Source organism: Ascaphus truei, chromosome 11 (assembly GCF_040206685.1).
Source record: "Ascaphus truei isolate aAscTru1 chromosome 11, aAscTru1.hap1, whole genome shotgun sequence".
Taxonomy (NCBI): Eukaryota; Metazoa; Chordata; class Amphibia; order Anura; family Ascaphidae; genus Ascaphus; species Ascaphus truei.
The window spans coordinates 27,786,432-27,806,165 of NC_134493.1; the positions used below are offsets into that span (position 1 = coordinate 27,786,432).

Here is a 19,734-nt window from a genome sequence, read left to right on the forward strand (position 1 = left end):
GTGGGGCGTTTCGTACAAAAACAATCCGATTTGGCCGCCTTCGCTGATGTGGAATAAGCCAATTTATACATTAAAATACTAGCGAATAAGAATTTCCGATAAATATTAGTGTTTAGTTTTGAACATACATTTTTTTGCCTTTTTATATTTGGGTATTTGTTATGGAGAACAGAATATTTTTTTTAACTAATTGCAGCTCGCAGAATGGCTATTTAATTATTTCAATCCAGGGACATGTTCCTAGAAAGTAAAAGCCTTAGGCCTTGGACATGGTCAGAAAGACCGTGCTGAGGCGCGCTAAGGGGAAACATTATCCCTATCAGCGTGGCTTTAGACGGCGCTTCCGCAGGCGTGCGGAGGCGTGCGGAGGCATGTGGAATTTCAGCCGACAGTGAAAATTAAGTTTTCCCGCTGAGGGAAGCGCAGGGCCGGTCACGTGACTGCTAAAAGCCAATGGCAGTCCGTGACGTCGGCACCGTGATGTTGCGCACTAGCCCCACCTGCCTCCCACCCTGCACACAAGCGCGCTCGCTGACGCTCATGCAGGGACACGAAAAAGCAGGAGAGCATGAGCGTCGGCGCTGCTCAGCGCTCTTCATATCACCATGTCCGAGGCCTTAGGTGTGGCTTTGGTGTTTGCAATAAACTGCATGGTGTAAACTGTTACACAGCGTAATGTGAAGGACCGTCCCATTGGTGATGCAGTCCGCCACTAAAATAGGGGTTCTCAATTTATTTTTATTTTTTGAAATCTCAGGGCAACCCTTGTCATCGCCCTCTCAGCCCTCCGCCCCTCGCCCCTCCGCCTCTCGCCCCTCCACCCCTCGCCCCTCCACCCCTTGCCCCTCCACCCCTTGCCCCTCCACCCCTCGCCCCTCCACCCCTCACACCCTTTCTCAATCTTGCACCCCTCCATTTTCTTACTTACACTACACATCTTCCCCCTCCCCACACAAGGCACTCGCCGCCTCCCCCCCCCCCCCCCATCCCTAAACAAATCCCTCACTCCTCCCTTCTTCCCTCACCTTCCCGCACACCTAAAACATGCCAGCTGCTCATCGCGTGCTCCGGAGATGCGGAGTCTCTCTGAGCCGGGGTGGGAGGAGATGGGGAGTCTCTCTCTGAGCCGGGCTGGGAGGAGATGGGGCGTCTCTGAACCGGGCTGGGAGGAGATGGGGAGTCTCTCTGAGCCGGGGTGGGAGGAGATGGGGAGTCTCTCTCTGAGCCGGGCTGGGAGGAGATGGGGAGTCTCTCTGAGCCGGGCTGGGAGGAGATGGGGAGTCTCTCTCTGAGCCGGGCTGGGAGGAGATGGGGAGTCTCTCTCTGAGCCGGGCTGGGAGGAGATGGGGAGTCTCTCTCTGAGCCGGGGTGGGAGGAGATGGGGAGTCTCTCTCTGAGCCGGGCTGCGAGGAGATGGGGAGTCTCTCTGAGCCGGGCTGGGAGGAGATGGGGAGTCTCTCTGAGCCGGGCTGGGAGGAGATGGGGAGTCTTTCTCTGAGCCGGGCTGCGAGGAGATGGGGAGTCTTTCTCTGAGCCGGGCTGCGAGGAGATGGGGAGTCTCTCTGAGCCGGGGTGGGAGGAGATGGGGAGTCTCTCTCTGAGCCGGGCTGGGAGGAGATGGGGAGTCTCTCTCTGAGCCGGGCTGGGAGGAGATGGGGAGTCTCTCTCTGAGCCGGGCTGGGAGGAGATGGGGAGTCTCTCTCTGAGCCGGGCTGGGAGGAGATGGGGAGTCTCTCTCTGAACCGGGCTGGGAGGAGATGGGGAGTCTCTCTCTGAGCCGGGCTGGGAGGAGATGGGGAGTCTCTCTCTGAGCCGGGCTGGGAGGAGATGGGGAGTCTCTCTCTGAGCCGGGCTGGGAGGAGATGGGGAGTCTCTCTCTGAGCCGGGGTGGGAGGAGATGGGGAGTCTCTCTGAGCCGGGGTGGGAGGAGATGGGGAGTCTCTCTCTGAGCCGGGCTGGGAGGAGATGGGGAGTCTCTCTCTGAGGAGATGGGGAGTCTCTCTCTGAGCCGGGCTGGGAGGAGATGGGGGGTCTCTCTCTGAGCCGGGCTGGGAGGAGATGGGGAGTCTCTCTCTGAGCCGGGCTGGGAGGAGATGGGGAGTCTCTCTCTGAGCCGGGCTGGGAGGAGATGGGAAGTCTCTCTCTGAGCCGGGGTGGGAGGAGATGGGGAGTCTCTCTCTGAGGAGATGGGGAGTCTCTCTCTGAGCCGGGCTGGGAGGAGATGGGGAGTCTCTCTGAGCCGGGCTGGGAGGAGATGGTGAGTCTCTCTGAGCCGGGCTGGGAGGAGATGGGGAGTCTCTCTCTGACCCGGGCTGGGAGGAGATGGGGAGTCTCTCTCTGATCCGGGCTGGGAGGAGATGGGGAGTCTCTCTCTGAGCCGGGCTGGGAGGAGATGGGGAGTCTCTCTCTGAGCCGGGCTGGGAGGAGATGGGGAGTCTTTCTCTGAGCCGGGGTGGGAGGAGATGGGGAGTCTCTCTCTGAGCCGGGGTGGGAGGAGATGAGGAGTCTCTCTGAGCCGGGGTGGGAGGAGATGGGGAGTCTCTCTCTGAGCCGGGGTGGGAGGAGATGGGGAGTCTCTCGCTGAGGAGATGGGGAGTCTCTCTCTGAGCCGGGGTGGGAGGAGATGGGGAGTCTCTCTCTGAGCCGGGCTGGGAGGAGATGGGGCGTCTCTGAGCCGGGGTGGGAGGAGATGGGGAGTCTCTCTCTGAGCCGGGGTGGGAGGAGATGGGGAGTCTCTCTCTGAGCCAGGGTGGGAGGAGATGGGGAGTCTCTCTCTGAGCTGGGGTGGGAGGAGGTGGGGAGTCTCTCGCTGAGGAGATGGGGAGTCTCTCTCTGAGCCGGGGTGGGAGGAGATGGGGAGTCTCTCTCTGAGCCGGGCTGGGAGGAGATGGGGCGTCTCTGAGCCGGGGTGGGAGGAGATGGGGAGTCTCTCTCTGAGCCGGGGTGGGAGGAGATGGGGAGTCTCTCTCTGAGGAGATGGGGAGTCTCTCTCTGAGCCGGGCTGGGAGGAGATGGGGGGTCTCTCTCTGAGCCGGGCTGGGAGGAGATGGGGAGTCTCTCTCTGAGCCGGGCTGGGAGGAGATGGGGAGTCTCTCTCTGAGCCGGGCTGGGAGGAGATGGGGAGTCTCTCTCTGAGCCGGGGTGGGAGGAGATGGGGAGTCTCTCTCTGAGGAGATGGGGAGTCTCTCTCTGAGCCGGGCTGGGAGGAGATGGGGAGTCTCTCTGAGCCGGGCTGGGAGGAGATGGGGAGTCTCTCTCTGACCCGGGCTGGGAGGAGATGGGGAGTCTCTCTCTGATCCGGGCTGGGAGGAGATGGGGAGTCTCTCTCTGAGCCGGGCTGGGAGGAGATGGGGAGTCTCTCTCTGAGCCGGGCTGGGAGGAGATGGGGAGTCTCTCTCTGAGCCGGGGTGGGAGGAGATGGGGAGTCTCTCTGAGCCGGGGTGGGAGGAGATGGGGAGTCTCTCTCTGAGCCGGGGTGGGAGGAGATGAGGAGTCTCTCTGAGCCGGGGTGGGAGGAGATGGGGAGTCTCTCTCTGAGCCGGGGTGGGAGGAGATGGGGAGTCTCTCGCTGAGGAGATGGGGAGTCTCTCTCTGAGCCGGGGTGGGAGGAGATGGGGCGTCTCTGAGCCGGGGTGGGAGGAGATGGGGAGTCTCTCTCTGAGCCGGGGTGGGAGGAGATGGGGAGTCTCTCTCTGAGGAGATGGGGAGTCTCTCTCTGAGCCGGGCTGGGAGGATATGGGGGGTCTCTCTCTGAGCCGGGCTGGGAGGAGATGGGGAGTCTCTCTCTGAGCCGGGCTGGGAGGAGATGGGGAGTCTCTCTCTGAGCCGGGGTGGGAGGAGATGGGGAGTCTCTCTGAGCCGGGCTGGGAGGAGATGGGGAGTCTCTCTCTGAGGAGATGGGGAGTCTCTCTCTGAGCCGGGCTGGGAGGAGATGGGGAGTCTCTCTGAGCCGGGCTGGGAGGAGATGGGGAGTCTCTCTCTGAGCCGGGCTGGGAGGAGATGGGGAGTCTCTCTCTGAGCCGGGCTGGGAGGAGATGGGGAGTCTCTCTCTGAGCCGGGCTGGGAGGAGATGGGGAGTCTCTCTGAGCCGGGCTGGGAGGAGATGGGGAGTCTCTCTCTGAGGAGATGGGGAGTCTCTCTCTGAGCCGGGCTGGGAGGAGATGGGGAGTCTCTCTCTGAGCCGGGGTGGGAGGAGATGGGGAGTCTCTCTCTGAGCCGGGGTGGGAGGAGATGGGGAGTCTCTCTCTGAGCCGGGGTGGGAGGAGATGCGGAGTCTCTCTCTGAGGAGATGGGGAGTCTCTCTCTGAGCCGGGGTGGGAGGAGATGCGGAGTCTCTCTCTGAGGAGATGGGGAGTCTCTCTCTGAGCCGGGGTGGGAGGAGATGCGGATCTCTGTCTCTGCCTCCAGGCAGCGTTTGTTTCCTCCGGGGGCCGCTGCACCCCGTTTGAGAGACACTGCAGTAAAATGTGCTAATGGCAAAAGGTTTTGCCAGGAAAGGTGCATTGTGGGTAGACTGCAAGATAACCCAAAACTGCCCGTTTGTGTAATGTGCTGCTCAGCCGTGTCTGCTTGCATTTCAGATTAGAGAAGGTGTTTAATCTGCCAAAGGAAGATCTGATGCCCAAGAAGCAAGATCTGTTATCAGGTGAAGCCAAAAATGACATTTTTATTAGTGAATGTTACCGTTGCATGACCATTATAGGGAGGCGCTTCCGTTTCACAGCGGGATTCAGACATGTAGTTTATTATCCGACTTGCGAAATAAACAAAGAAGGGGCAAAAAAGTTTCAATTTATGGGGTAAAGGTGTGTGACTGTGTGTGTGACTGTGTGTGTGACTGTGTGTCTCTGTGTGTGTCTCTGTGTGTGTCTCTGTGTGTGTCTCTGTGTGTGTCTCTGTGTGTGTCTCTGTGTGTGTCTCTGTGTGTGTCTCTGTGTGTGACTCTGTGTGTGTCTCTGTGTGTGTCTCTGTGTGTGTCTCTGTGTGTGACTCTGTGTGTGACTCTGTGTGTGACTCTGTGTGTGACTCTGTGTGTGACTCTGTGTGTGACTCTGTGTGTGACTCTGTGTGTGACTCTGTGTGTGACTCTGTGTGTGACTCTGTGTGTGACTCTGGTTTTACATACGTCACACGTGCATCAAGAGATTTTCACAGAATTTCCATTTCTATCGATAATCCGAATACTGAGGTTGTGCAGATTAGATTTATTGCCACTTCTGTTGCCCTATGATGGTAAAATAATGGAGACTTTGCTTGTGAGCAGTAGTCCTGCTTCCTTAGCGAACTCCAGTTAGGTTGCAATGTTCGCAGTCTTGTGACTGTCGATAGCTAAAGTTGTTACCCTAATCCCACTCTGGCTGCCCTCCCCACATAACATAGCATTGCAAATGCATGTCCTGGATTTTACACCTACGTTTGTTCTGATTTTAATGAGGCTTTCAAAACACCCAGCCAATCACAGTAACAACAGAGCCTTACCCTAATCCCAGGGACTTGCACTGCTTAATGTAGGGGCAGTACAGGATCAGGCATGCTGACCTTTCAGCTGCTCAAAGCCAGAACCTTATCATTAGCCACTAGTCATTGCTAAGCATTGTCCTTGGTATTAACAGTTATTTTTCAGAATGCAACTTTTCGCTCTAATCTTTGGGGATAAAATGCCGAACGTAAATAATTAATGGCTTATCTGCTACACGGTGCTATGTAGCACGGCTGCTAGAGGTCCCCCAATGTACCCATTTTTAGGGATATTTTGTATAATTCACAGACTGCATTTTTAAACCTATTTCACCCATAACTCCCAGCCAGCTTGCCCTTGTCTCTTGAGGAAGATAAGTGTGTTTGTTGGACTGTAGCTTAAGCAAGATTAGAGCGTCACTGATGTCAAAGGTGATACGGGCGTATTGCTAAACAAGTAGACCTTGCACATGGCTTATTTCTGTTAATGTGGGTGTTTTATTATGATTGCTGCTACGGAGTAGCATGAAGTTCAGATATATTTATCTATAAAGGGTATGATTCTCCCCTCCGGGGCAAATAGAGACCAAACATATTTCAGTTCCGTGTAGTATTGCGTGATGCCGTGTAGTTCTGGAAATAAGATGTGAAAAGACGTATGTAGCTGATAGAACGACAACCCCTGCCCTCTGGTCTGTATTTCCCAATGAATGCCAGTGTACCTTGAAGGTTGGAGTATGTTTACTGCTTATTCTATACTGTTGCTTCTCTAGAGCGAAGTAAGAATTGCCTTTAATGAGATTAACTGTGAAAAGGTCCACGATAACCCCTGATTTATTGGGAAATTCTCCGCACGTGTCCAGAACTTCTTGGCACTCCAGAAGCTGTGTGTTGTTCATAACGTGTGGTGTTCTTTGGTTGACAGCTCAGCCTATGATTTTCTCTGGGGACCAAGTGGTCAATGTAGCCCGAACAAAGGCCAAGGAGAACCATGAGCAGCTGCGGAAGGATTTCCAGAGTAAGAAGGAGCAGAGCAGAGCGAGTTCTGCTTCCAGCACAGCGGTTCCGACAGACGTCCGCATTAAAGAGGAGCCTGTGAGTGATGAGGAGACCATGGATACGTCTACCTGTGACAGTATGAACAATGGGATGGTCAACGGCATTCACGTGGCCGAGAGCTCCCGGGAACCTGTGAACGGCATTCACATGGCGAGGGGAGACATGAACGCTGTAGCACAAGAACTGCGAGCGTTTATGGCCGCGACATTTAAGAGACAGTACGTGCTGACTATGAGCGAACTGAAACGCTTATTTAACCTGCATTTAGCTGGTCTTCCCCCTGGACATACGCTGTTTAGTGGCATCTCGGACAAAATGTTACAGGAAACTGCTCTAAACGCTGGATGTAAACAGATTCTGGTGCCTGTAAGTAGAGAAGGTTTTTACTTTTTAATGTCTTGTTGGTTAAATATCACATTGCCCAGGTGTAAGATTTTGTTCATCATAATGAAACATTTGTTGGGGCCCTTTGTCTGCTTGGAATGACCGGTAAGAAACCTCTTTGTTGCTTTATAGAGTCAGACCAATGCATTTCTCAGGGATACACTGGCCCCTTGTCCAGCAAACTGGTTGATCTTAAATCAACAACTTAAATTAGTCAGAATATCATCGATTCTTTCTGATCCTCAGGATTAGAGAATTTGTTTATTAATTCCCTTTTTTGATTCATTTTTAATGACCTTTTTTTTGCAATGGTGAAAGCTGTTGCAATATTGACGTATGGCTATTTATCTTCACAGACTGCCGTCCGTGCACGCAGAGTGTCACGAAACAGGCCGTTAGAAGACAGTGAAATATAATACAATAGCTGCATAAAACATACACACGACAGGAGAAACCAAATTGTGGATTTTAAATCCGAATCGGAGTATGATATAATGGTTTAATGTACCAGGGCTGGTTCTTCATGCAGGTTTAAATCTCCCATGGCACATGGGCCAATAATAAGTGACGGATGATGTCACATGGCCAATAATCAGTGACGGATGATGTCACATAGGCCAATAGGGTCACAGCAACATTTACACTCCTATTTTCTTCCCCTGAAGGGGGCGGTGTTGGGAGTACCTTGGGAGATAAGTATCTCGGTAAGCAGTGAGTCCACGGAGCTTAAATGAACGTGGTTCATATCCGGAGACCTCTGCCTCCCATCTATATATATAAAAATAAACCTCGTACGCGGATCCTTTACTTTGGTGCAACCTTCCAGTAACGCTGCTCTGCATTAAACACACCGGTCTCGTTGGAGTCCTTTGTGCTTAAATATAACAGCGTATTACTGTATCTTCTGAAAAATACAATGCAAAACTCAACTTTAAAAGACACCCTGAGTCAATAAAAAGGTCCATTCATTCTTTGGTGCTAAAGGGCCCAGAGTTTGGGAGCGGCCTGCAGTGTTTATCCAACTGAAAAAGATGGATTGTTCTCAAGAGGGAGAATGGAGTCACAAAGCAAAGGAAACATTCCAGCGCTCGGGAGAACTTTGTGACCTGGGGTTTTATCTTTTGAAAGTTGCTTGTTACGGCCAAGTTATTCCTACAGACCTGCGCCTGGGCAGAGACACGCACCTGCACCTGCGTCTGTGCAACCGTGCGCCTGGGCAGAGACACGCACCTGCACCTGCGTCTGTGCAACCGTGCGCCTGGGCAGAGACACGCACCTGCACCTGCGTCTGTGCAACCGTGCGCCTGGGTAGCGTCGCACACCTGCACCTGCGTCTGTGCAACCGTGCGCCTGGGCAGAGACACGCACCTGCACCTGCGTCTGTGCAGCCCTGCGCCTGGGCAGCGTCGGGCACCTGCTGTGCAGCCCTGCGTGTGGGCAGCGTCGGGCACCTGCTTCTGTGCAGCCCTGCGTCTGGGCAGCTTCTAACCTCCTTTGTTGTACCGAATGTTCTCTTCACCCCCCCCCCCCCATTTAAAACCGCAATTCCGCTCCCCACAGAAGTTTGACTTGGACACATATAGGGGCCTATTCTAGTATCTCTGAATTGGAAGAAAAAAAGGGAGAACCAGCGCACTGCCAATGAAGTGGGTCCCAAAATGGTGAATAAAAAATACCTTTATTGATCCATAAAAAAGTAGGTAGGCTCTCTCCTACGCGTTTCGTGTACAAAATACACTATCATAAAGTGTATTTGTACACGAAACGCGTAGGAGAGTGTACCTCCTTTTTTATGGATCAATAAATGTATTTTTTATTCACTATTTTGGGACCCACTTCATTGGCAGTGCGCTGGTTCTCCCTTTTTTTCCAGTACAGTACAAGCAACTTCACTTGGCTGCACGCCCGCCAGGAAACACAGGACGGGGTAAATGTGTGAGTGTTACTGCTTTCATTTCTTATAATTGTCAGCTGTGAGTCCAGGGACCTTCCCAATGAGGACCTGACCGTGGTGGTACCATTTGCCTGACCCTTCAGGGAATATTGGCCCATCTGGGGACTTTACTTCATATATCTCACTAACCCCTGTGCCCTATCCTGCACCTCTGGAATGATACTTTGTATGAACTGGAAGGATCCGGCTTTGGATCGCATTATCACTGATTGTTGAGTAGTATCTCCGAATAGTGACAAATCACTTCTTAAGTACACGTTAGCAGCAAATGTGCATGTTGTGCTGTTCTGTAAGCCCTTTTTCACGTGTCCAAACCGTGCGAAAAAGGCTTTTTTTTTTTTTTTTTTAAAGTAGCGTTTTCATTCTGGCAATGCAAATCTGGGCGGAATGATCAAAATCACATTTTTGTGCAAACTTGCTATATTTAGAGGAGGACGACCACCTCCTAACTTTCTTGTATCTCCAGTTGTGTATATGTACCCTCTAACCTCCCTCTAAATAAATTAGGGAGAGTTGCCTGTGCTGAAAAAAAGAACACACCTGAGGTACCCTGGGAGATATGCTAACGTCTATATAAAATATTAGGCAAGTAGAGGGGGGGGGGCAACGTTTCGGGGGATGAACCCCTTCTTCTGGCCCGCTCCCTACGGTCTGTGAGACAACAGGTACTTCCCTCTCCCTTGATCCTAACCCCAACAAATGCACAAAAGAGGAACAAATAACCCAACCAGCAAAATCAGGGGGTAAGCCCAGGGCTGCGCTTATAGTGCCGGCAACGCGGTGTCGCGTCAAAACAAATGCATTGCCGCCGTGGAACGTGCGTATAGTAAGCGCGAAGCGACGGCTTGGTCGCGATCGCAGGAAGTCATCACCATTTGATTTTTCCAGCGACCGCAGCCTGACGTCGCCGGCGCTATAAGCGCGGCCTTGCAGGTTAAAGTAAGACACCGTGGTCCTGGTGCAGAGGAGTTTACGTCGGCAAACCCTGGCTGCCAAACAGAGTCCCGCTATAAATGTATTCACTCCCTGCTAAGCAGCAAGAGTCCGCAAAGCAGCTGAAGGCGAGATACCGTGTCAGCGAGATACCGTGTCAGCGAGATACCGTGTCAGCGAGATACCGTGTCAGCGAGATACCGTGTCAGCGAGATACCGTGTCAGCGAGATACCGTGTCAGCGAGATACCGTGTCAGCGAGATACCGTGTCAGCGAGATACATCCAGGCTCAAAGGTCCAATGCTGCAGCTGTGCTCCGTCTCATCTGCTTATATCCCTAGCGACATCTTGTATGTTCTTTTTAAATAAATCAGCTCTGTAGTATTGGATAATGGTGACTTTTATATATATGTGTGTATATGTATATCTCTTTATGCCAGTTTTAATCACTTTTAAAGCATCCTTTGATTTCTGTAGCACAGGGGTGTGCAAACTTTAGTCTGCGCCCCTCCCCCCCCTTGCCTGTTTGCCGGCGTTTTGACGTGATAACGTGCGGTGACCCCGCGTTGCCATGCCAACATGACGTCATCTGACCCCCCGAGGCCGAAGCCGCCGGAGACCAGGTAAGTGAGTTACGGAGGCCTCGCGCGCGCTCCCCGGCATTTTATTTAAATGCTTTGGGGAAGAGCGTGGGGCCTCTGTAAGCACCGCCCCCCCCCCCCCTGAAAGTTTCAGAGGGGGACGCACCCCCCAGTTCGCAAGCCCCTGGTGTAGCAGGTTTTAGCCCACCTCCCCAGCAGTGCAAGATATTTGTAACACTTTCTTGTTTGTGATAATTTGATGCCAGTGTTCCCAGCAGTTTGAGCTGCAAACTGTAACAATAGATAATGTTACCTTAGTAATATAAGGATACATTGTAGCTGCTGAGTTACACGGACTGAAGGATTGATTTAAACTGAAAGACGGCCATTATGATAGGCACACAATCTGGCTTTTTACAGATTTGTAATAGGAGGACCATACGGTTGCCAACTTGGGTAACAATGTAGAAATATACATTGTCACCCGCTTTACATATATAAGTAAGGGTTAAAGGGGAGAGTGGGGGAAAGTAGTATTGTTGCTTTAAAAGCAGAACATTGCCGGTTTCTGGTTGCCAGCTCAATGTTCCTTGTGCATAAAATTGAGCCCACCTAATGCACCTGAGAGATGTGTGGCTAGAGTCTCCCCGCGCCGGGGAATGACAGGACGCTGGTGGGGGGGGGGGGTTACAGGGGTGCGTAGCAGAGTGGGAACGTGTGCGGTGGCTGGAGTCTCCCCGCGCCGGGGAATGACAGGACGCTGGTGGGGGGGTTACAGGGGTGCGTAGCAGAGCGGGAACGTGTGCGGTGGCTGGAGTCTCCCCGCGCCGGGGAATGACAGGACGCTGGTGGGGGGGGGGGTTACAGGGGTGCGTAGCAGAGTGGGAACGTGTGCGGTGGCTGGAGTCTCCCCGCGCCGGGGAATGACAGGACGCTAGTGGGGGGGTTACAGGGGTGCGTAGCAGAGCGGGAACGTGTGCGGTGGCTGCAGTCTCCCCGCGCCGGGGAATGACAGGACGCTGGTGGGGGGGTTACAGGGGTGCGTAGCAGAGTGGGAACGTGTGCGGTGCTGGAGTCTCCCCGCGCCGGGGAATGACAGGACGCTGGTGGGGGGGTTACAGGGGTGCGTAGCAGAGCGGGAACGTGTGCGGTGGCTGGAGACTCCCCGCGCCGGGGAATGAAAGGACGCTGGTGGGGGGGGTACAGGGGTGCGTAGCAGAGCGGGAACGTGTGCGGTGGCTGGAGTCTCCCCGCGCCGGGGAATGACAGGACGCTGGTGGGGGGGTTACAGGGGTGCGTAGCAGAGCGGGGGACGTGTGCGGTGGCTGGAGTCTCCCCGCGCCGGGGAATGACAGGACGCTGGTGGGGGGGTTACAGGGGTGCGTAGCAGAGCGGGAACGTGTGCGGTGGCTGGAGTCTCCCCGCGCCGGGGAATGACAGGACGCTGGTGGGGGGGGGTTACAGGGGTGCGTAGCAGAGCGGGGACGTGTGCGGTGGCTGGAGTCTCCCCGCGCCGGGGAATGAAAGGACGCTGGTGGGGGGGTTACAGGGGTGCGTAGCAGAGCGGGAACGTGTGCGGTGGCTGGAGTCTCCCCGCGCCGGGGAATGACAGGACGCTGGTGGGGGGGTTACAGGGGTGCGTAGCAGAGCGGGAACGTGTGCGGTGGCTGCTGTCTCCCCGCGCCGGGGAATGACAGGACGCTAGTGGGGGGGTTACAGGGGTGCGTAGCAGAGCGGGAACGTGTGCGGTGGCTGCAGTCTCCCCGCGCCGGGGAATGAAAGGACGCTAGTGGGGGGGTTACAGGGGTGCGGAGCAGAGCGGGAACGTGTGCGGTGGCTGGAGTCTCCCCGCGCCGGGGAATGACAGGACGCTGGTGGGGGGGTTACAGGGGTGCGTAGCAGAGCGGGAACGTGTGCGGTGGCTGGAGTCTCCCCGCGCCGGGGAATGACAGGACGCTGGTGGGGGGGTTACAGGGGTGCGTAGCAGAGCGGGAACGTGTGCGGTGGCTGCAGTCTCCCCGCGCCGGGGAATGAAGGGACGCTGGTGGGGGGGTTACAGGGGTGCGTAGCAGAGCGGGAACGTGTGCGGTGCTGGAGTCTCCCCGCGCCGGGGAATGAAGGGACGCTAGTGTGGGGGTTACAGGGGTGCGTAGCAGAGCGGGAACGTGTGCGGTGCTGAAGTCTCCCCGCGCCGGGGAATGACAGGACGCTGGTGGGGGGGTTACAGGGGTGCGTAGCAGAGTGGGAACGTGTGCGGTGGCTGGAGTCTCCCCGCGCCGGGGAATGAAAGGACGCTGGTGGGGGGGGGTTACAGGGGTGCGTAGCAGAGCGGGAACGTGTGCGGTGCTGGAGTCTCCCCGCGCCGGGGAATGACAGGACGCTGGTGGGGGGGTTACAGGGGTGCGTAGCAGAGCGGGAACGTGTGCGGTGGCTGGAGTCTCCCCGCGCCGGGGAATGAAGGGAAGCTGGTGGGGGGGTTACAGAGGTGCGTAGCAGAGCGGGAACGTGTGCGGTGGCTGGAGTCTCCCCGCGCCGGGGAATGACAGGACGCTGGTGGGGGGGGTACAGGGGTGCGTAGCAGAGCGGGAACGTGTGCGGTGACTGGAGACTCCCCGCGCCGGGGAATGACAGGACGCTGGTGGGGGGGTTACAGGGGTGCGTAGCAGAGTGGGAACGTGTGCGGTGGCTGGAGTCTCCCCGCGCCGGGGAATGACAGGACGCTGGTGGGGGGGTTACAGGGGTGCGTAGCAGAGTGGGAACGTGTGCGGTGGCTGGAGTCTCCCCGCGCCGGGGAATGACAGGACGCTGGTGGGGGGGGGTACAGGGGTGCGTAGCAGAGCGGGAACGTGTGCGGTGACACCAGCATTTCCCACCGTCTGGGTACATTCAATGCTGGAGCTGCTGCCCTGAATGCCAGGGCGTGTGGGTTTTAATCCCGTTGGGTCTGACACCGGTACCGCTTCATCACAAGGACTCCATGGTCTTAAGGATTTCTTTTAAAATGTGTGACTCCTTATTAAATAGCCTTTGTATAGACATTAGCATATCTCCCAGGGTACCTGAGGTACGTTCCCTTTTCAACACAGGCATCTCTCCCTAATGTGTTTGAGGGGACAGGTATATACAACTGGAGGTAGTGGAAAGTTAGGAACTCCACCTCCCATCAGCCATTTCAGGCTTCGGGCCCTTTCGCTTCTAACGCAAGAACAAAAGGGGCGGTTTGTCACACTTTCTGGAAGCGGTTTAGAAAATCCGATTTGCAATAAAGACCGTTTTTTCCCTCACACATTTCACTCCGCTTCTTGTGAACATGCCAAAAACGTGCAGTTTGGCAATGGCCACTTTGGAGCCCCCATAATGTTACTATCTTGCCCCCCCCTGAGCATGTCCTGCTGAGGTTACCATGGTAACCGTTCCACTGCACTGGGCTCTGGGGAAAGCTCCATTTTAGCCACTTAATCGTTCTAACGTTTTATGTCCTGAACGGAGCATCAGATTTAAAAAAGAAACCGTGCAGGAAAGGGGCGAGAGGAAATCCCATGGTGTACGTAAACTAAATTGGGGGTGGGAGTGGGTGAGGCTCGCGCCGCTAATGTGGGTTAGAAGGAAGCAGATCCAGACCTGCAATAGTTTTTGTTTTGGTGCTACAATTTAATATAATATAATAATTTGGCTACTTGCTGAGCTTGGGGGTCTTCTGGGAGGAAGATTGTGTCCAAGCGGCAGCTGATTTATCTAGAGCTGGGGCGGCGCAACATTTTCTGGGGGGGGGAAGGGGCGCAACATTTTCTGGGGGGGGGCGGCGCTTACAAAGGCCACGCGCTCTTCCACAAAGCATTTAAATTAAATGCCGGGGGAGCACGCAAGGCCTCTGTACGTTCCCTTACCTTGTCTCCTGTGGCTTTTGACAACGTAGCGTCACATGACGTCTTGACATCAGAAACACCGGAGACGAGGTAGGGGGGTGGGGGGGAAGGTTGTTGCAGGCATGGGGGCGCAGACGAAAAAGTTTGCGCACCCCTGATGTAGAGAAACTTCTGGAGGAGGGAGTGGGGTGTTGCAGTGCGCACACATTCCTGTTTCTTCTATGGCAAACCCAGCACGGGAAAGTAAGCGCACTTTTTACTTTCTTTATATGGGATGGTGATTCTTGCAAGTGGGAATGGTTCCCCGGGAGGTCCTATAACATGTACTTCACTATAAGCAAATACCACTTACCAATAGCACAGTGTATGGCTTGTACTGAATTGGATCAGACCACATGTCTGCAGAGAGTATCTGTCCCCGTCCAAATTGGTTTCCTACGTAGGTAGTGCACTGAGAAAAATCACACTGACACAGAGTTCAGAATGATAATGTCTGTCTTTATTACTACAGCCTGCGTTCCTATATAGGGGCTGTAGGGGAGGGTTTGTATGCAAAGGAGCTGTCTCAGGTATAAAGGTTGTGTGCCAATGCACAGGTCAGTGTCTCGTTGGTTCTTTGTTAGGTCTTTTCCTTATATGGTCTTGTTATTGTAGGTTTTTTGGACACATTAGCATTTGGGTGGAATTCCTCGGTTGGGTGTCATCTTGATTTCATAGTTGATGGGAGGGGGAGCTGCGGTAGCTATTTTGAGTAAGGAATCATAGCAAGGTACACATTACAGATGAAGAAATAGGCATTTTATCCAATCCATCACAGTACCAATGTATAGGGTTATACACACACACTCTCCATAGGAGGAAGAATATTTCCCTCCGCTAAAAAAAAACATATATCAGATCTGTTTTTTTTCCTTCTAACTAGTAAGCGTGCGATAAACCCCTCATCTGATGTAATTAGTAGAAGGTTCTGATCATTAAACCTTTCCCTTACCTGTGGCACTCGCTCACGCTCGGAATACAGCAAGCACCTTCTCTCCTCACCTGTAAGGGGAACCTTAAAACTCGCATTTCAATAGCATAGGCTCATAGCTGCTGTCCCACACCCACTGTCACTCCTACCAAGCATTGTGACCAAGCCCTGCCGTGTGCTGCACTTATTCCCTCACCTGCTGCCTCTGTAAGGCTCCCATCATACCACTTAGGCTGCTGGCGCTCCTGCGCTGTGCCTTTCTCGGCCGGGGCGAGGTGTGCGCGTCTGGGGGCGTGGCCACGATGTCACGGAGCTGGTTCGCCCTCATTGGGCGAACCGCTCACGTGACGTGCTTGCGAGCAGCAAAATCAAATTTGCTTGCTCTGCAAGCAGCTAAGCGCCGAGCAGGCGCTCGCTCACGCTGGCCACACACATTGCCGCAATGTGTTTCATCGCGGCCAGCGTGAGCGCGCCGCCCACTCAGCACCGCCGAGGCCTAAGGCTTTGCCTATAGTGCCGCCTACGGCGATACGATGGGTGACGCATCGCAGGATTCCCGCAATTTGATTTGTTCAAGGGCCGTCACGTGACGCGACGGCCCTTAAAAATCTAATTTTGCCGGCGGCAGGTTTTCGCGACGGCGCTCCGTCGCTTGTCTCCGTCGCGTGCACTATAAGCGCACGCGGCGGCGGCAATACGTTTTTTTTTCAGGCGAATTCGCGTCGCCGGCACTATAAGCACGGCCTAAGATTGCAAGCTCTTCGTAGCAGCAGTTCAATTTTTCCTGTTGTCTAATTTTGTCTGTATTGTCTCTTTTGTAAAACACTGCGTACATTGTGGGTGATATATAGATACATAATCACACACACACACACCCACACCCACACCCACCAGTGGGTGTGGAGATAAACAAAAGCTTTCATCTCACACTGGCAGAGATTAGTATAGTTGCTAGTTGGGGGGTATAGTATGGGAGGACACGGGGGCCATCTTCAAAGTGAACAGAACAAGCAATACTGATGTGTAAATGTTTGTGCTAGTTTCCCCCGCAGAGTGCTGGAACGTCCGAGGAACAGAAAGTCTTCGCGCTGTGGGTATGCGGAGACGTGCATGACAAGGTACATGTGAAACCTTGTTGTGCGGGATGTTACCAGGGGATCAGTAAGAAAAATGTGGCAAATGTGGATATTTTACACAAGACTCAATACTTTCATGTTTCCATTATTTTGTGTATCACACCGTTTACAAATGGAATACAGTTGGGAATAAGTTATGGGACGCACCAAGCTAATAGTATGATTTGCGTTCACCGCTCGGAAGTGAGTCCGTGACATGACCTCTCTCTTTGTGTTGAAGCATCGACAGGCGCTGCTCGAGCTGTACTTCAAGAGCCACCGGCTGCGCAGAAACATGATCCACACGCGGCTGAGCCAGGAGTTTGGGGACGGTCTCAGTAAACAGCATCTGGACAAGGTGTTAAAGGTACGAGGCGCAGAGTCTTAAACTCTCTTGTAAGTACAGTTCTGATAAACAGTTTAATTGGCTTAGGAGCTCAGACGTGGGCTTACCAACCCTTTGCAGAGCTGTGTTGTTGGCCTCTCTTGAAGCAAACCGATTTACCATTTTCACCGCTGGAGGGGTCAACCACGATATTGTCATTGGATCGATACAGCGCTGTGTAAACATTTTGTGTTCGGATTGAAGCCATAGTGGGGTTTGGTTGGTTAAGGTGACTCTGGTATTTTAAAAACGACACTTTCTAAACAAAAATAGTTTTCGATGACCTGATTTTAAGCAGCCTTCCTGAGACAGCAACTCCCACCTGGTCTTCCTTCCGGGAGACTTCCAAGTTCAGCAGATACGTGGCTCTGTAAGTCCCAGCGTGACGGGAAGGGTATTATAACCCAAGTCAATCTGTAACCGTATTTGTACAGAGAACGTTGCCCTGTACATACCATTTGGAAGAGACAGATTCCCTGCCCCATAGAGTTTACAATCTAATTTTTGGTGACCTTGCTCAAGGTCACAAGAAGAACCAAAACTGGAATTCCAATAGGGCTCAGCCACTTGAAAGGCAGTGACCGATGGTATGCTCTGGTATTGCAGTGAAGGACGGGGGCAACATAACAGCTGAACCATGGATCTACTGAATAAGACTGGGGAGACCTTTTGGTACAGAAACACAGATGGAGCATGGTTGGGTTTGCAGGCAATGTCTTATGTGACAATAAGTAACGCTCTGGTGTTCAGGTCATAGGTAGGGCTCCTTCCCTATAGATTGTTGCTTCCCAGTCGGGTTTCCGTGGCATCCTGGGGTTCCGTGAGAAGATCAAAAGGGTGCCACAGGATTTCCCCGATTTTTCCAGAGCAGGGCCGTTGCTAAGAAGCTGGGCATTTTCCTACACCCTGATTGGCTGCATTACCCATCAGCAGCCAATTAGGAGGTGGTGTTGGGAGCCTGGGGGTGTGGCCAAGCAGAGGAGTAGGCGGAAGCAGCATTAGCAGAGTGTGCGTGAGTGTGCCCGTGTGTCTGTCCGTGTCCGTGTCCTGTTGTGGTGGTGCCTCAGTAACTGAGCACTGTGATTAGGGGCCCGAGGAAAAAAGGTTGAAAATCACCGAGTCTGTGTCATGCTCCCACTAATGATAAGAAAGCATCAAAGTCTACAAACTGTGCAACTCATAGACAGATGTTTCTTTATTGGTATTGAGAGGGCATTTGGGGCAGCAGTGGGAGTCTGTAATTATTCTCTAAATAGAAGACTTTGTAGACCATTGTTGGAAGCATTTAGGGCCTTATTCTAGTGTGTGTGAGGCTGAAACGGCTGTTTTCTGACAAATTCCCATGGACTTCACGGCTGGTTCGGACAGTATAGAATGACCCCCTTAGTCTTGCTTAGTGTTGCCATATAATGCAGCATATCCATTTTCAGAGGAGAAAGGAATCCCTCTAGATGGAACTGCTCAGTCTCCTAAACAAATGACGTAAGGAGGAGGCCGTGCATTAAAGCTGCAGTTCATGCTATATCCTACGTGTGTTTTCTTTTTCTTTTTTTAAATCAGTTCTGTTCTATGAGAAAATACTTTGTAGGATTTTTTTTTTTTAACCCCATTTTTAAAGAATTTTTTTTATGTATCAAGCATCTTTGCTATAGAAACAACCATTTACAAAGTCACATACCCTTCCTCTTCTGAGACAGGCTCTGGCACACCCCTTTTGCCCTCTAAAGTAGTGCACCAATTGTACCTAGTGCCTGCCTGGTCACATGATCTTCCCCACAGAACTTTGCATGCTGGGTAATCTTTTGCAGCACTGACAGTGATTTTAAAGAACGCCTGAGCCGAACCTTCAGCAATTGATTCCAGGAGAACAGATCGATCGGCAACTTGGCTAATCACTTGTCAGTGTGCAGATTGTATTAATACTCGTATTAAATGGAATTTTTATTTTATTTTTTTTAAACGGCAGTTTGAACTGCAGCTTTAAAAGGTATCGCTTCCTGTACCAAATCTACAGGTTCTCTCGTTCCAATACTAGAGCTTGCATTTATTATAAGAATGAAGTATATCATCACCCTCTTACCTCCTACACTTAACTGAATAGGATCTTGCTTCCCTTTTCTTAGGACTGTTGCGTGTGTTACGGAGGGATGTGGTATCTTAAAGGAACGGTGCAGTCCTGATGATAAGAGAGGGGTCAGCATATTGGACACAGCGACACAGCCATAGACTGAACAGAACACCCGGTCAGGAGTGTGAAGTATCCGCCTCGTGCCCCGTCACAGAACGGTTACCCAGGTCACAGAACTCATACATGTCTGCAATGCCCCGGGAAGGCAGAGTGTCCTAAGGAAGGTGTCGCTTGGGATCTATAATGTATTTTTGTTTCTAAATCCCATTATTTCTGTCACCCTCGATAATAAAAGTACGCCTCCACAGGAGAGAAGGAATGGCTGAATCTTGGTTGTAGAAATCGTGCCAACTAATGAAAACTTTGTTTTTGTCTGCTCACTGGGTAACACAAGGCAAGTTTAAATGTTTCCATAGTCACTTAAGCTAGATCACCAGTCATCCACACAACTGCAGCTGGAAGCAGCTCCTTACTGATCGGTTACGGGGGGGGGGGGGGGGGGGGGGCTTGGCCCTCTATCCAGACCATATTTCAGGCATTACCAAGTGCACACACGTGCACTGACCCTATGAGAGTGTGTGTGTGGTTTGTTATCCACAAAACATGGCATGGGTCCCAAGAGAAAGTGTAGAGACCGATCCAGAGAATATGCCATCTTTAGATCAATCGTTATTTGTCGGCAGCTTTTCCAATGTGGATCTGAAAACGTAAAGATACAGTAACTAACTGTTGCTGGAAGTCCTGCAATGCATGTCACATGGAAGCATATGGGTTAAAGTAAAATACAGGTAGTCCTCGCTATCCAACGTCTCACTTTACAACGAATGGCATAGCGAACGCTTTACAATGCCACCCTATGGGCCATTATCTGACGCGTGAATGCGTTATCCAACGCTCACCGC

General features: G+C 52.7%; 1 protein-coding gene across 2 annotated transcripts in view; it reads left to right on the top strand.

Annotated features, from left to right (window-relative positions):
- POLR3E (RNA polymerase III subunit E) overlaps positions 1–19,263 on the top strand; it is a 42,702-nt gene extending 23,439 nt beyond the window's left edge. For both annotated transcript variants that reach the window (XM_075565409.1, XM_075565410.1), the window contains 5 exons: positions 4,581–4,645; positions 6,383–6,882; positions 16,245–16,322; positions 16,561–16,686; positions 18,828–19,263. In XM_075565409.1, coding sequence (XP_075421524.1) covers positions 4,581–4,645; positions 6,383–6,882; positions 16,245–16,322; positions 16,561–16,686; positions 18,828–18,884 — 826 coding nt within the window. In that variant the 3' untranslated portion in view covers positions 18,885–19,263. The remainder of the gene's footprint in view (positions 1–4,580; positions 4,646–6,382; positions 6,883–16,244; positions 16,323–16,560; positions 16,687–18,827) is intronic.
- Positions 19,264–19,734: the final 471 nt, after the last annotated feature.